The sequence below is a fragment of the Cryptomeria japonica genome, chromosome 3 (assembly GCF_030272615.1).
Source record: "Cryptomeria japonica chromosome 3, Sugi_1.0, whole genome shotgun sequence".
Classification (NCBI taxonomy): Eukaryota; Viridiplantae; Streptophyta; class Pinopsida; order Cupressales; family Cupressaceae; genus Cryptomeria; species Cryptomeria japonica.
Genome location: NC_081407.1, coordinates 798659152 through 798672159, shown reverse-complemented (window position 1 = coordinate 798672159; position 13008 = coordinate 798659152). Strand labels below are relative to the sequence as shown.

The 13008-nt window shown below is 37.2% G+C and overlaps 1 protein-coding gene across 1 annotated transcript in view; it reads left to right on the top strand.

The window, feature by feature from the left end:
- LOC131075821 (ABC transporter A family member 11) overlaps window positions 1-10300 on the top strand; it is a 153899-nt gene extending 143599 nt beyond the window's left edge. The window contains exons 10-17 of the mRNA XM_058012721.2: window positions 4599-4675; window positions 4786-4875; window positions 4998-5141; window positions 6175-6492; window positions 6616-6696; window positions 6913-7089; window positions 9276-9556; window positions 9904-10300. Of these exons, the coding sequence (XP_057868704.2) occupies window positions 4599-4675; window positions 4786-4875; window positions 4998-5141; window positions 6175-6492; window positions 6616-6696; window positions 6913-7089; window positions 9276-9556; window positions 9904-9913 (1178 nt within the window). The 3' untranslated portion in view covers window positions 9914-10300. The remainder of the gene's footprint in view (window positions 1-4598; window positions 4676-4785; window positions 4876-4997; window positions 5142-6174; window positions 6493-6615; window positions 6697-6912; window positions 7090-9275; window positions 9557-9903) is intronic.
- The last annotated feature ends 2708 nt before the right edge of the window (window positions 10301-13008 follow it).

Below are 13008 nucleotides of genomic sequence, written 5' to 3'. Positions count from 1 at the left end.
ACCAGTTCCTCTCAGCAGCTGAAGAACTGGAAATCTGGGATAGTAGACGGATGGCTAGAGTGGTGGTCAAAGATTTCGGGCCATGACAATTCCACCATAAAAGTGGGTCCTCTTGTGCCATGTTGTCTATGTCCATCTTTGCCGCATCTGAATAACCTCTAAGAGTGGCAAATCTTCTCCACTCAGTGCGCATTGTGCCGGCATCTCTGGAATCAAACATCTTCTCTATGCACTTAAAGAAACCCGCCTTCACCTCATCATCCTGAATCGGTGTCAGTCTACCTGGTCTAGCCTTGTACCACTTAGGATTCAAGGCAAAGGCAGCCATATGCAAAGGAGTGTTCAACTTGTCTCATCTACGCTGAATGATAGGCTGGATTTGCTCATTGTAGAATGCTAAAGAGGGGTCCTTCACTCGCACAGCAGCCCTCATCTGGTCAAGCATAGAGTCAATGCACTCATACATCTCTCCAAGGTTAGGTGCATCCCCATCCCCATATCTGATCACCTGGAATACTGGAGTAATGATAGAGACAATGTATTTCGCATCAGTCCAAAACACATCACTCTTCACTATCTCCTTCACCCTTCTCCCTTGCTCTTTCTTGGCCTCAGCCCACCTATTCCACTCATTAGTCATAACCATGAGTTGCAATGCCTCTTGCAACTCAATCATTCTCTCCAAGAGAATGAAATAGGATGCATATCTAGTCTCAACTGGTTTCAAGAACTCCTTCTTCGCGAAGGTCTTGAAGAGTTCATGTGAAGTGTGGTGGTTGCAGATAAACATCTGCACATCTCTCGCATCGGTGACCACTCCTCTAATCCAGTCTATCTTCCCCATGTCCTTGAGTGCATTGTTCATGGCATGCACACAACATGGGGTCCACCAAATGTGTCTATAGGCTGCCTCAACGAGTCTCCCTGCTGCTCTACACACATGGGCTGCATTTGTCACTACTTGGACCACATTTTGTGGCCCAACCTCCTCAATAGCCTCCCTGAGGACCTGAAATTGGAAATCAGCATCTTTACGATGCCCTGTACAATCAACTGCCCTAAGGAAGTATGGGCCCTCTGCACATGTGACCATGACATTGATGAGTGGACGATGGCTAATGTTCGTCCACCCATCCATAACTATGCTGCACCCCGATGCCACCCAACATGCCTTCATCTTCTCCATCAAAATATTGATCTTGGAATAGCTTTTATCCAAGATCGAGGTCCTCGTTTTCGTCTCCCCTGGTGGCACATAAGATGGTCCTCCCTTGGCCACCATATCCATCATCTTCCTATAATAAGGAGACCGTGTAACATGAAATGGAATGCCATTGGCAAAGAAGAAATTGCCAATGGATTCATCTATCTCATCTCTCAGCTGCACATTAAACATATCAGTAATGGGGTTGCTCTGTGCTATCTGCAACTTACGTTTCCCAGCCCTGGCGGCAGTAGAAGTGGAAGTGGATGGAGATCCAAACATCATTCCTCCCGTCTGTGAAGCATGAGAAGTATGAAGTGCTGCCCTAGCAGACAAAGTAGTAGGCATTGAAATATTTGTGTCATCTGGAACCCCCCAAATCTTGTTAAACTCAATTTTGTACTGTATATTTTTGGCTTCCTCCAAAAACTTACAATGTTTCACGCCTTTTCCTCTCCAAAACAGAAAGTGTGCATTCACCCTACTAATGCTACCGAACCATTCTGTGTCACAAATATTGCACTTCCACTTCCTTGTTCCCCCACTTGAATGTGATGCAGTGCCTTGTACTGATATTCGTGAAGCAAACTGTTTTAGAGGAGACTTAGGATCAAAATGACCCTTAGCATATGGTGCCAACAACTCTGAAGGGCAACCTGTACTAGCTGGTGCACTTGCCATAGAGCTAGATTGGGCTCCAGGATCAGCCCCATGGTCACCCCCCTCATTTTCAGGTTCATATTCTGAATCATTCTCACTATGAGAATGGATTTCCATGTCATCTTCACTCATGCCTTGGGAGCTCATTGTGAAATTGACATTGCATTTCACAAAATGAAAATAAAATCAGCCTAGTTTAACAATATATTTTTAAATTTTTTTCCTATTCATCTCAAAATGAGATTTGATGTTGAATCTTGAGGGCAATCATTTTGCCCTCAAGATTCAACATCAAATCTCATTTTGAGTCTTGAGATGAATAGGGAAAAAAAATCCAAAAATGACATAGAACAATGAAAATCAGAAAATGTTAAAAAAAAAACCAAAAAAAAACAAGAAAAAGTTGAAAAACCCTACCTTGTGCTTGAAAAATCTCTCCATAATGTAGAAGAATCTTCTTCTTCCTCTTCTTCTTGCTTCTTCTAGCTCCTATCACACTTGCAATCAGCTTTTCTAATCCCTTCAATTAGTCTTCTTCAAGTTTTTCCTCCTCTTTAGCTTGCTGGAAAAAAAAATCAGTTTACCAAAATGAGAGTTAAATCTAAAAAAAACATGCTTTTGTGTTGTTTTGGGGGGTTGGGTGGGGCCCACGTCCAATTAGGGTTACCCCTTAATCCCCCCAAAAGGCACATGTTTTTAAAAATGTTGCCTTTTTTGTTTATTTAGGCATGGGGATGCGGGAGACGCCTGGGCGTCTCCCCGTCCCTCGAGAGACGCTTGGGCGTTTCTCGAGGGACGGGGAGATGCCCAGGCGTCTCCCGCAGAGACGCCCAGACGTCTCCACGTCTCCATGTCTCCCTGGGCGTTTCTCGAGGGACGGGGAGATGCCTAGGCGTCTCCCGCAGAGACGCCCAGACGTCTCTACGTCTCCACGTCTCCCTGGGAGATGCAGAGACGGGGAGACGTGGAGACGTCCCGACGGCGATTGGGTGGCGGTGGCGGGACGGTGGGGGACGTCGCATCCCCGTCCCCCCGTCCCCGTCCCCACGTCCCCGAGACGTCCCTAACGGGGGGACGCGCCCAAAAAGGGGGGGGACGCGTCCCCGTGGAATGGGGGTAAAAACCCTAATCGAAAATGCAGATTTCCGTGAAAAAATGGCAGAAAAAATTTGCAAGCGGGAAAAAAATCGCATCGCGTGGTCGCGCGAAATGTAGGAGAGATGGGTCGCGGGAGAGGGCAGAAAATAGCCAGAAAATAGCTGAAAACCCTAGTAGTGCAGCCAAAACGAACTGCCAAAGTAGTAATTTCGAATAAACAAAGAAATTTTTCAAAAAAAGAAACTGTTAAAATTTTTAATTGAAAAATTATTTCGAAAATAACTTGGCTCTGATACCATAATACAGATGCAAAAGCATATGGATTTCAAAGAATCGATGTTGTTCAATTAATCAAGGAGACAAAGCTCCTTTAAATAGAGTTACAAAGATGATGTTTCTAAAAGAAACAATCATTAACTAGAGGGGAAATTAGAAACAACTTAAATGACCATTAATAACACAAAGAGAAAGATATTATTCTAATAGTATCTGTGGCCCAATGAAAGAAGAGCCTTCCTACATGTTCCTTTGATTTGACCATGAATAATCCATTACTTTACCAATGCCTCTAGTCCTCTTTCTCTATTTTTTTCTGATCATAATATTCAAGGAGACACTACAATACATACCACAACACCTTGACAACTAATCCATGCAATGTGATATTTGAGGTTATTGATGCCTCGTCTCATATGCAACCCATGATGGTTGCAAATTACCATTCCTTGTTCTATACTTGTCGTCTCATGTTTTCAACCAAGGTCTTTGGGCTTGTTGCCATCTCTCCTACTTGTAGATGCCATTTTGTTTTCAAAAAAATGAAAATAAATTCCAACAAAGCAGCTACTACAAGTTAACTAAAAATCAGAAATAAAATACTAAATAACTAAACCCTAGTTTTGTGATGTTTTCACACATCGCTCCATTGCAAATGGGGACCCCCACGTTTTGAATGATTTTTTTGTTTTGACTTTTATTTCAATTGAGAGAATTCTAAACTTTGAAAGGCCAAGGAGAGATTATTTGGTGGTTTCTTAGCAATTCAAGCAACATACTACTCCCAAAATCTTATCAAGCAACAAGATCTTCAACTTTACTACCTTAATATTTATTAGTTCTACAAACAATTGGAGTACTCTACAAGATGGACAAGGGAAAGGACCTTCTATGAGATGGATGTGACACGGGGAAGGAAGATCAACAGCCGGTTCTCACAAGGCAAATGGCACTGTCATATTAACATGGAAAATTCTCAAAGATATGAATTGTTTTCCATCCTTTATGGTATGTTTCTTTTGTTAGTGGACATATTGCTCCATCTTGTATGTTCTCTGGTTTACATCAGTTTGCGTAAGCATTACTTATATGCCTACTCTTTGACCTTTCAATGGTTTTGTAAATAGTTTAATCTGATTTGTGAGTCCTGAATTGTGAATTTTGTAAAGTTACACTTTCAAATATCTATATCTCTGTACCATATATAATCTTATATATGTTAAAAATTTAGTAAAATAGAATATAATGTTGACAATTCATTGTACAAATGAAAGAATTGAACACCTATGTCTACATGGAATGTTGGCTTCAACATTTAGCCAGCATTTTCCAGTATTAACAAGTTAGTTAATGATTACAGCTCTATGCTATGGCTATTCCATAAAGACCACAACTGGAATGTCCCAAATTCGAAATCTTATGGGAGTCTGTCCTCAGGTATAGTTGTCCTTACCAATGTCAAAGCAAATGTAACTGTATCCTTTTTGAGGATATACATAATTTTGACATATTCTTTGCATTATGAATCATTTAAAATTTGGCTGCAGTTTGACATTCTATGGGATGCTCTATCAGCACAAGAGCATTTATATCTGTTTGCTAGCATCAAGGGAATGCCAAGATCTGCCATCAAATCTGTATGTTTTAAATAGCTAATCTGACAATGGAAGATACTTGTCCTGTATTCTCGCATTTGGTTTCTTTTCAATAGGTCTGAAGTTAAATCATTAATGAACAATGCCTGGTTCTTTGCATGCAGGATGCAGAAAACTTATTATCAAAAGTGAAACTATCAGAGGCAGCAGGTCTTCAGGTTGGCTCCTACAGTGGAGGAATGAAGCGCCGTCTTAGTGTGGCTATAGCCCTTGTTGGGGATCCTAAACTGGTGTTCTTAGATGAGCCGGTATTTTAAATCTATTTGACTTTGATTATCATTTCTAAAGTTTCAGTCATGCCTAGAATTTGTTATGGTTCTGAAATGTAACATTTTTCCCAGATTTCTATTTCTTAGACATATGACTCAGGAAGCAGTTTTCCTTTGCAAATTTCCCATCTTTGCTTTTCTTATGTGTTGAGATGCCTCAAGTTCAGAAAGTGTATGGAACCTAACAATAAGTTGGAGAAATCACCAGCAACATGATGTGAATGCATGGTGGAAGTTCCATCCTAGTTAGCCTGAACAAATTAGGGGGTTATGCTGGAAACCAATTCAGATACCTGTAAAATCTTGAGCCTTGAATCTTTTGTCTCTCAGTGATGTATCTTCCTGTGAAGTGTCTTGTGATAATTTTTTTATCTTCAACTAATAAAAATGATGCTTTAAGCCTCACATTGCAATGCAAGTTACTAAATTGTTTTAAGGTCTCAATTCCACGTACCAATGTGACAATACAATGTTTCAATCTGAAGGTTTTACTAGGGATTGATCATGTTGCTACTAATTAGTAGTGCTACCAGTTACACAGTCAACAATGTAGAACTAGAGTGCATTTCTTCTTGTGGTTTGAACACACAATATTTATTCGACATTATATTGGACCAATTTATCTTGCAGTGTTTGCATTTATTGGTGGTCAACTTCTGTAGATACATTTTGAAGCGGCTTCTTCTCACTTTCTCAGGCATTAAAAAAAAGTCCTTGTCTTGATTGATTTGTGAGTGCTGTTCATTCTCTATTGAACTGCAACTTATATTTCAAAGGATTATTATTCTCTCAAACTCTCTTAACAAGCGTTCAGAAGTATACATTTTCATGGTAGTTAATAAGAAAAGTAAAAATGAAATTTTAGGCTATAGAGGCCTGAATAATACTTATGTTTCATTCTAAAGTGGAAATATAGGTTTTAAAAACCAAAAGAAAAACATTTAATCAATCCTTCAGAGTCCACAAAGAACCATGTGATGTTTCTCTAACTGGATGATATATGCTTCTACAGACAACTGGCATGGATCCCATTACAAGAAGACATGTATGGGACATTATTGAGGATGCTAAGAAAGGGCGGGCCATAATTTTGACAACTCATTCAATGGAAGAGGCTGATATATTGAGTGATCGTATAGCCATCATGGCTAGAGGGAAGCTACGATGCATTGGCACTTCAGTTCGATTGAAGTCCCGTTTTGGGGCTGGCTACATTGTACATGTGAGCTTGCATGAAGAAAGTAAAAATAACTTGCAAAATGTAAACAATTCCTTGCAGGGAAAGGGTAACGGGCCTCAATATGAAAAGTTGAAGCACTTCTTTAAAGAGGTAAGGAAGTGTATAATTTCTAATTTAATTCATTTTGAATAATGTTCCCAAGACTTTAAAACCTTTTCAGTTGAAGTTACTTCTTTTCTCAGTGTATAATTGGCTCATGTAACTTTCAAGCAGAGATTGAATATAGAACCAAAGGAAGAGAATAAGGCCTATATAACATTTATCATTCCTCGTGAAAAAGAAGAACAATTGACGGTACATATTTTCAAATGGTCTATTATTACATTTTGATTAGTTCTTTTCTTTTCTCTTTCCTGATTAAACTCTTCTGTTTAGAAATGTATGTTAAATGTTAGAAGTACTTAGTAACATATTCTAAAATTTGTTTCATCTTATATTGGGTATTTCCTGGTGATCCAAAAATAACGCATTTATATTAAAATAAACCTAGATGAGTGCCATGCATTTCAGGATTTCTTTGCAGAACTGGAAAATAGAGAGGAAGAGCTAGGGATTTCTGACATTCAACTGAGTCTTGCAACTTTGGAGGAAGTATTTTTGAATATTGCTATGCAGGCAGAGATTGAAGCTGCAGCTGCAGAAAGCCGCTTTGCTACACTGAACTTACTTTCTGGTTCATCAATTCAGGTTTGCAAAATTTGGTTATTCTTTTCAAATATTGTGATCTCAATTTTAAAGAAAGAGAAGAGATGCTCACAATATATTCATGTCTTAGTGACAATGTAAGCATATTCCAGATCAAATCATTCATAACACATGTAGTCAGATAAAGAGCAAACACCAAAAGTGCTAGACCTTGGGTATTAAAGTTGTGCAGAGGTTGCAGGTCAGAAAACATAAGAGTTTTTTGTTTAAAAGAAGAGCAAATCAAAGTGTATAATATATTTGACTATGCCAGGCCTGAAAGTTAGTCCAAACGCAGGCAAAATAGAGAGAAGGATACATATTAGAATTCATTGGGACAAATCAAAATCTAGAATCTTTCTCAGATCCTCTTGAGGCTTGGTTGGCCATTAATGAGGGGGTGAACCATAACAAATGAAGTTGTGGTTGTCAAGAGCCCATAGTTTCTGATTAACCGACTATCTGGCTGACTAGAAAAGACAATATTTATACAAGGAGTACAACATACCCCAATTCTTGGGAAGCTTTGGCCTTACAGCCTTTTCAAATTTCAATGCTTCTAGATGCTCTTTATATTTCCATGGCACTTATTCCTTTGGGTTCCTTTCCAATCAATTAAAAATCACTTAATCCCTCCATTCTTAAAATTCTCTTCCAATTGTTGAAGGGTGAAATTATCTGACCTTTATTTTAATCTTTAGGTTGCAGGATGTGAATATTTCCACCTTTTCTATCCAAGTTATGATTGAAGGAAAACTACGTTTGGTTGTCCATACCACAAAAGTTTTGACATCACTTATCCCTCAATACTTCCAGTTCCAACAATTTTGATTGCAACCACTTGTCAGAAATCTCTTGAAGTATGCTTTCTAATAGAACAAATCTCACATCATTTTGACATGCACTAAGAGATTGACCCTTTGCATATTTGATTGATTTATTTGGAATTTCAGCGAAATGCCTACTTCATTGATCACCAACCCTCAACACTGCTCAAAATTTTATTTTTGGTCACTTTCTGGAAAGTTCTTGAAGAGGACTTTCTAATGATGTAGGGATCGCCTATGTTAGAAGACGTAATTTTGGCTGATTTTTGAAAATAACTCTTCAAAATAACCCTAAATCTGAAAACAAACTTATTCCACATTCTCAAAGTTGTTTCTTTAGTACAAATGATATTCTCCAGAAATATTAAATATATGAAACATGTATTAACTACTATGAGTTAATGGGAGAATAATTTGCATGCAAAGATTAGAATGGTGGTAGCAATTAACTTCCCATCAACAATATTATTAATAATATCAGAAGGATATGAAAGACGAGAAATCCAAAATAATACTGGATGGAACTCTTGGAAAGTTTTAATACTACTAATTTAATGGTTTGTGGTTTGTTGGCTACAGCGCTGGCTAGAAAGACAATTTTATGCAAGGACCAGAATACTTTTTGCTTAATCAACTACATGGCCAACTAGAAATGATAATGTTTTACGACAAACACAACACAAAGTTGAATGTCAAGACACTCGTTAAGGCTAGACATCATTTTAGATGCAGCATTGACTGATTGTCTGAGTGAATTAATATTTGACAGATTAAGGGGAAAATATATTTTTCTAGATACATTAGAAAACCAAATAGGGTGACAAAAATGGCATCCAAATAATCGTCATATATCAGATTTGTTATTGAAGAAACTTGCTACTAGAATTCCATGCAAGCCTGTATGTGAATCAAAGAGACGTTTTAACAAATAGAAAATCATATCAGACAACTCATTATCAGTCAGAGTTTTGCATTGATCTTCTAATTCAAACTCTGAAGTCTAAGACTCTAAACATTAAGTCTTAGTTCTTCAGTATTAATATCTACAAAAATACCAAAAGTTCATTGCATTTTTGCCTACCTTTTGTATGATGGATGACCTTTAATTTCTCAACCAAAATTGACAACTTAGACACCTGAAAGTCACAAATTTGGAGCATGATTCTTTATTTACTGCCATGACAATCTATAGATTCTCATCCTCAATTAATAATGACAGGCTTCTTAAGGTTTGTCCTTACTGATGAGGGCCATTTAGACTCAATTTTGGACATTTCCTCCTCATTGGACTTACAAGTACTATTAATCTATTTAGTATTATCACTATGTGATGAACCTTACCGAGTGTTCTATTTATGTTAGGTTCCAATTGGTGCAAGATTTGTAGTGATTCCTGGAACAGAGTCACCAACAAATCCTGGTGGGTTGATGGTGGAAGTATACTGGCAACAAGATGACACATGTGCCCTTTGTATTTCTGGCTACTCCGATGAAATGCCAGTACCACAGGATCTTGCAAATGCAGAAATCTTGACATCATCTCTGAGAAACAGATCAAGAAGGTCCTTTGGAAGGTTATCTTTTCGCAACCCAGTACCTATAGGGTTGGTTATTGACGCAGACAAGTCTTCAGCCTCAAACAGGTAACATGTTTCTTTGGTTTGTTGATTAAAATTGAATAGCAGACCACACTCCTTCACCATCTATATTAGAGAAGCCAATTATATGAACTGAGCTGAAATAGTATGCAAATTAGGAGTTAAAGTATTTCCTGCAATTAAGTTCTTGTTTTATCTCGTTTATCAAGGGCTTTGTTCTTCCTACAGATAGTTGATCTAGAGGCAGGTTTGATTTTTTTATGTTAGAAATTGCAATATAAACAGAAATATAATCTTTAAGCACTGAAGACTAAGAATCATGGAAATTGCAAGCTTTGTGATGCTAGCCATCCATTACTTACCAGTCTTGCTACCTTTGGCTTCAACTGCAGGTCACATTAGTTTACTCTCTAGTGGAATGAGCCAAATTTTATGTGCAAGACTTCATCTACAACAAATAACATGCATTTGACTCCTCTAATGAGCAATGGCGGCCAGGTTTAGGATATAAATTTTATGAAATTAAAAGTAGGTTCTATCAAAGAAAATTTGTATCGGTTTGTGCATTCTCAGGATGTATGGTTGTGTTGATTGACTTTTTTAAGGATTGGGTTTGCAGGAGGGAGCATCCTCTTGAATTCTATTTGTATATTTTCGGTTACATTCTTCATCTAGTTTTAGCAGGCTCGCTTAGGTTATGAACAATTGGGGTATTGTGATCATAAAATATTATTATTGAATGTGCTAGCTATGTATAAGTGCACATATATGACAGTTAACATTACTACTTTTCTGTATGCAATGGTTTGCGTTTGAATATCAATTTGCTATACATTAAAATATTGAAGGGAAAAAATGTATTCCTCTTCTCAACAGCAGAATTTTCCCATCAAAAGAAGTGGGTATTTCTTGTCTAGTTCAATTAAATTCTAGAACAGCAAATACACACTTTCACATTTAACCTGAAAATACTAAGAAATATTTTTTTGTTCCAAAACAAAGGACTACAACATGAATGCATAAATAAAAACTTTAGATCTTAAGCATCGAACAAATCATTTTGTTGAACACTTTGTGATGTACACTAATAGATGCAATGTGCGAAGAAAAATTCCTTGATGGTAAAAACATCTTTCTGCACTATTGTTACTATTCCCTTGGGGATTTTCATTGTTCAATGCTTTGGAGCCCATACCAACGTTTTTAGAGTTTTCTAATATTCAACTTCCAAGCTAACCTCCCCAAATGCGCTGTCAGAACCATTCTAAAACAATAAAAAAATGATGGCCATTTATAGGCCTCATAATTTGTCATCGAGGATTGTTTCATGGGTTTAGATAAATCCAATTCTAGGATTTGAATGCTTAAAAAGGTGCAAAAATGAAGTGTTCCGATATAATGTTTCTCAAATGCAAATCAAACATCTTGGGAAACATTATAGCAGTTCAAAATGAATCCTTTCCACCTGAAACATTCTTGAAATAAAGAGGTTACCTTCTTTTTTCAAAAAACGAGGAAACAATCTTCTTCAATCTGTAATAGAGTACAAACATGAAAATTCTTACATGTACTTTCAAGAGAAAAGTATTACAATTGCAGACATATGATTTTCACAATCCATAATATTATCGTGTATAGTTTCTGGTTTTAACCGTGAGCTTTATTCTTTGATGTCAAACTTCATGATCCATCATCGGGGAGAGAGCAAGGCAAGAGAAGAGAAATCATATACTCACATGGTCAAAACCAGAAACTATGCACAATTATGTATTACAATGCTATGATAGTGTAATGTTTTACTGATGTACTCTAGGCGAATTAAATAAATACACCCAAACAAATTAAACCCAGACTAATCAATACTAACTATGAATTGATAGGTGTGCAATAATTATTAATTTAGGAAATTAAATGTATTGGATTAGTGTAATTAGCTCTATGAACTCTGGTGAAGAAATGAATTTGAAGCAGTGCTGAAATTTTTTGCCGTGGTGCACTAATCTAGGATTTGTGCAAAAGCTTAATCATTTCAAAATAAAATTTATGGCTTTGGCTTAGTTTCATGCTATCCAAATATGTTGTATTGCCTATTCCTTTCCGGTTCAATTTGATCTTCGGTTCTTGTTCATCACTACCCCACTAGAATAATCAGCTTTATGACCTTGGCAAGTATTGGTAAATAGAAGTCAACTATGCCGGTGTCTTATAATGCAAATTCTAATGTAGATAGATTATTTTTAATGCTTCAATTATAATTTTCTTATGATGAATGCTTCTTGTATGCTCTAGGAATATAAATAACTACCAAATATGAATTAATGCTCAAATGAATGTCTTTAAATACCAAGACATTACAAATTGTCACATAAATGTATACTAAGCTGGCTCCTAATGGCTAGTGGAAACGAATGTATGTGAATTAAAGATTATAATGGGGCATATGCATGGAAATAAGTGCAAATGGAGCAAGGATAAAGCCAAGTGTGTGAAAATGTGTTTAAGGAGTAGTAGATTGGGGGAAAATATGAAGAGGAAGGAGACAAACTTAGTACAAAAATGTGCCACATGTTGCCATGTAATCTTATTAAAACAATCTCTCAAAATGAACACAAAACTAAATAGGAATTGGCATGGGTATACAAATTTCACCATTACAAGATGGTATAAGAGAACAAAACTACTTTCACATAAATATTTAGGTTAAGTTAATCTCTATCTATCTTATTAATGGGGCCTTTGGGGGTTAATCCTTCTTTGAAGGCAAACAAGAAAGTGAAATGGACTAAACTAGAGGAGGGTCGGTTTAAAGTAAATTTTGTGGTGCTTCGCGAGTAAATCCTAACTTGTTAGGTGTTGGCTATGTGACATGAGATTGGAAGGGAAACATCATTGCATTAGGGGCATCCAAACTAGCAGAGGGGACGAATAATGAGGTGGAAGCTCAAGATGTGTGGTTGGGAGTCAAAATGGCGAAAAGATAAAACCTCCCAATGATCCATTTGGAGGGTGACTCTAAAATTATTGTAAATGCTCTGATTAAAGGTGATATTGGGGTTTGGCGTATTAAGAAACTAATTAAAAATACATTGGAGCTTCTTGTAATGCTCAATTAAATTTAAAATTTCTCACATAGTGAGAGAGGGTAATGATGTTGTTGATACTCTTTCCAAGGTGGCACTTAAATTTAATGAAGCTAGGCAGGTGATATGGGATGATTATCGTGGGGTTGAGTTGGATCTTATACAACCCATATGCCACCATTTCTATTTGACTCATGTTGAGAGAAGGTTGTAAATGTGCCTGGAAAGGTGGAATTATGAGTTGGTATGGTGGTTGGCTATTAATGTTGTCACATGCTTGGCCAAAGGATAGTGAGTGTGGTGGTGGTGGGTGAAGAAGGTTGACATCATGGAAGCTAACTTCACCCTTATTACTATGCGACAACAACTAGCTTTTATGGGGTAGGCTTCAGAGAAGCACTGAAAAGTTTATGCAAA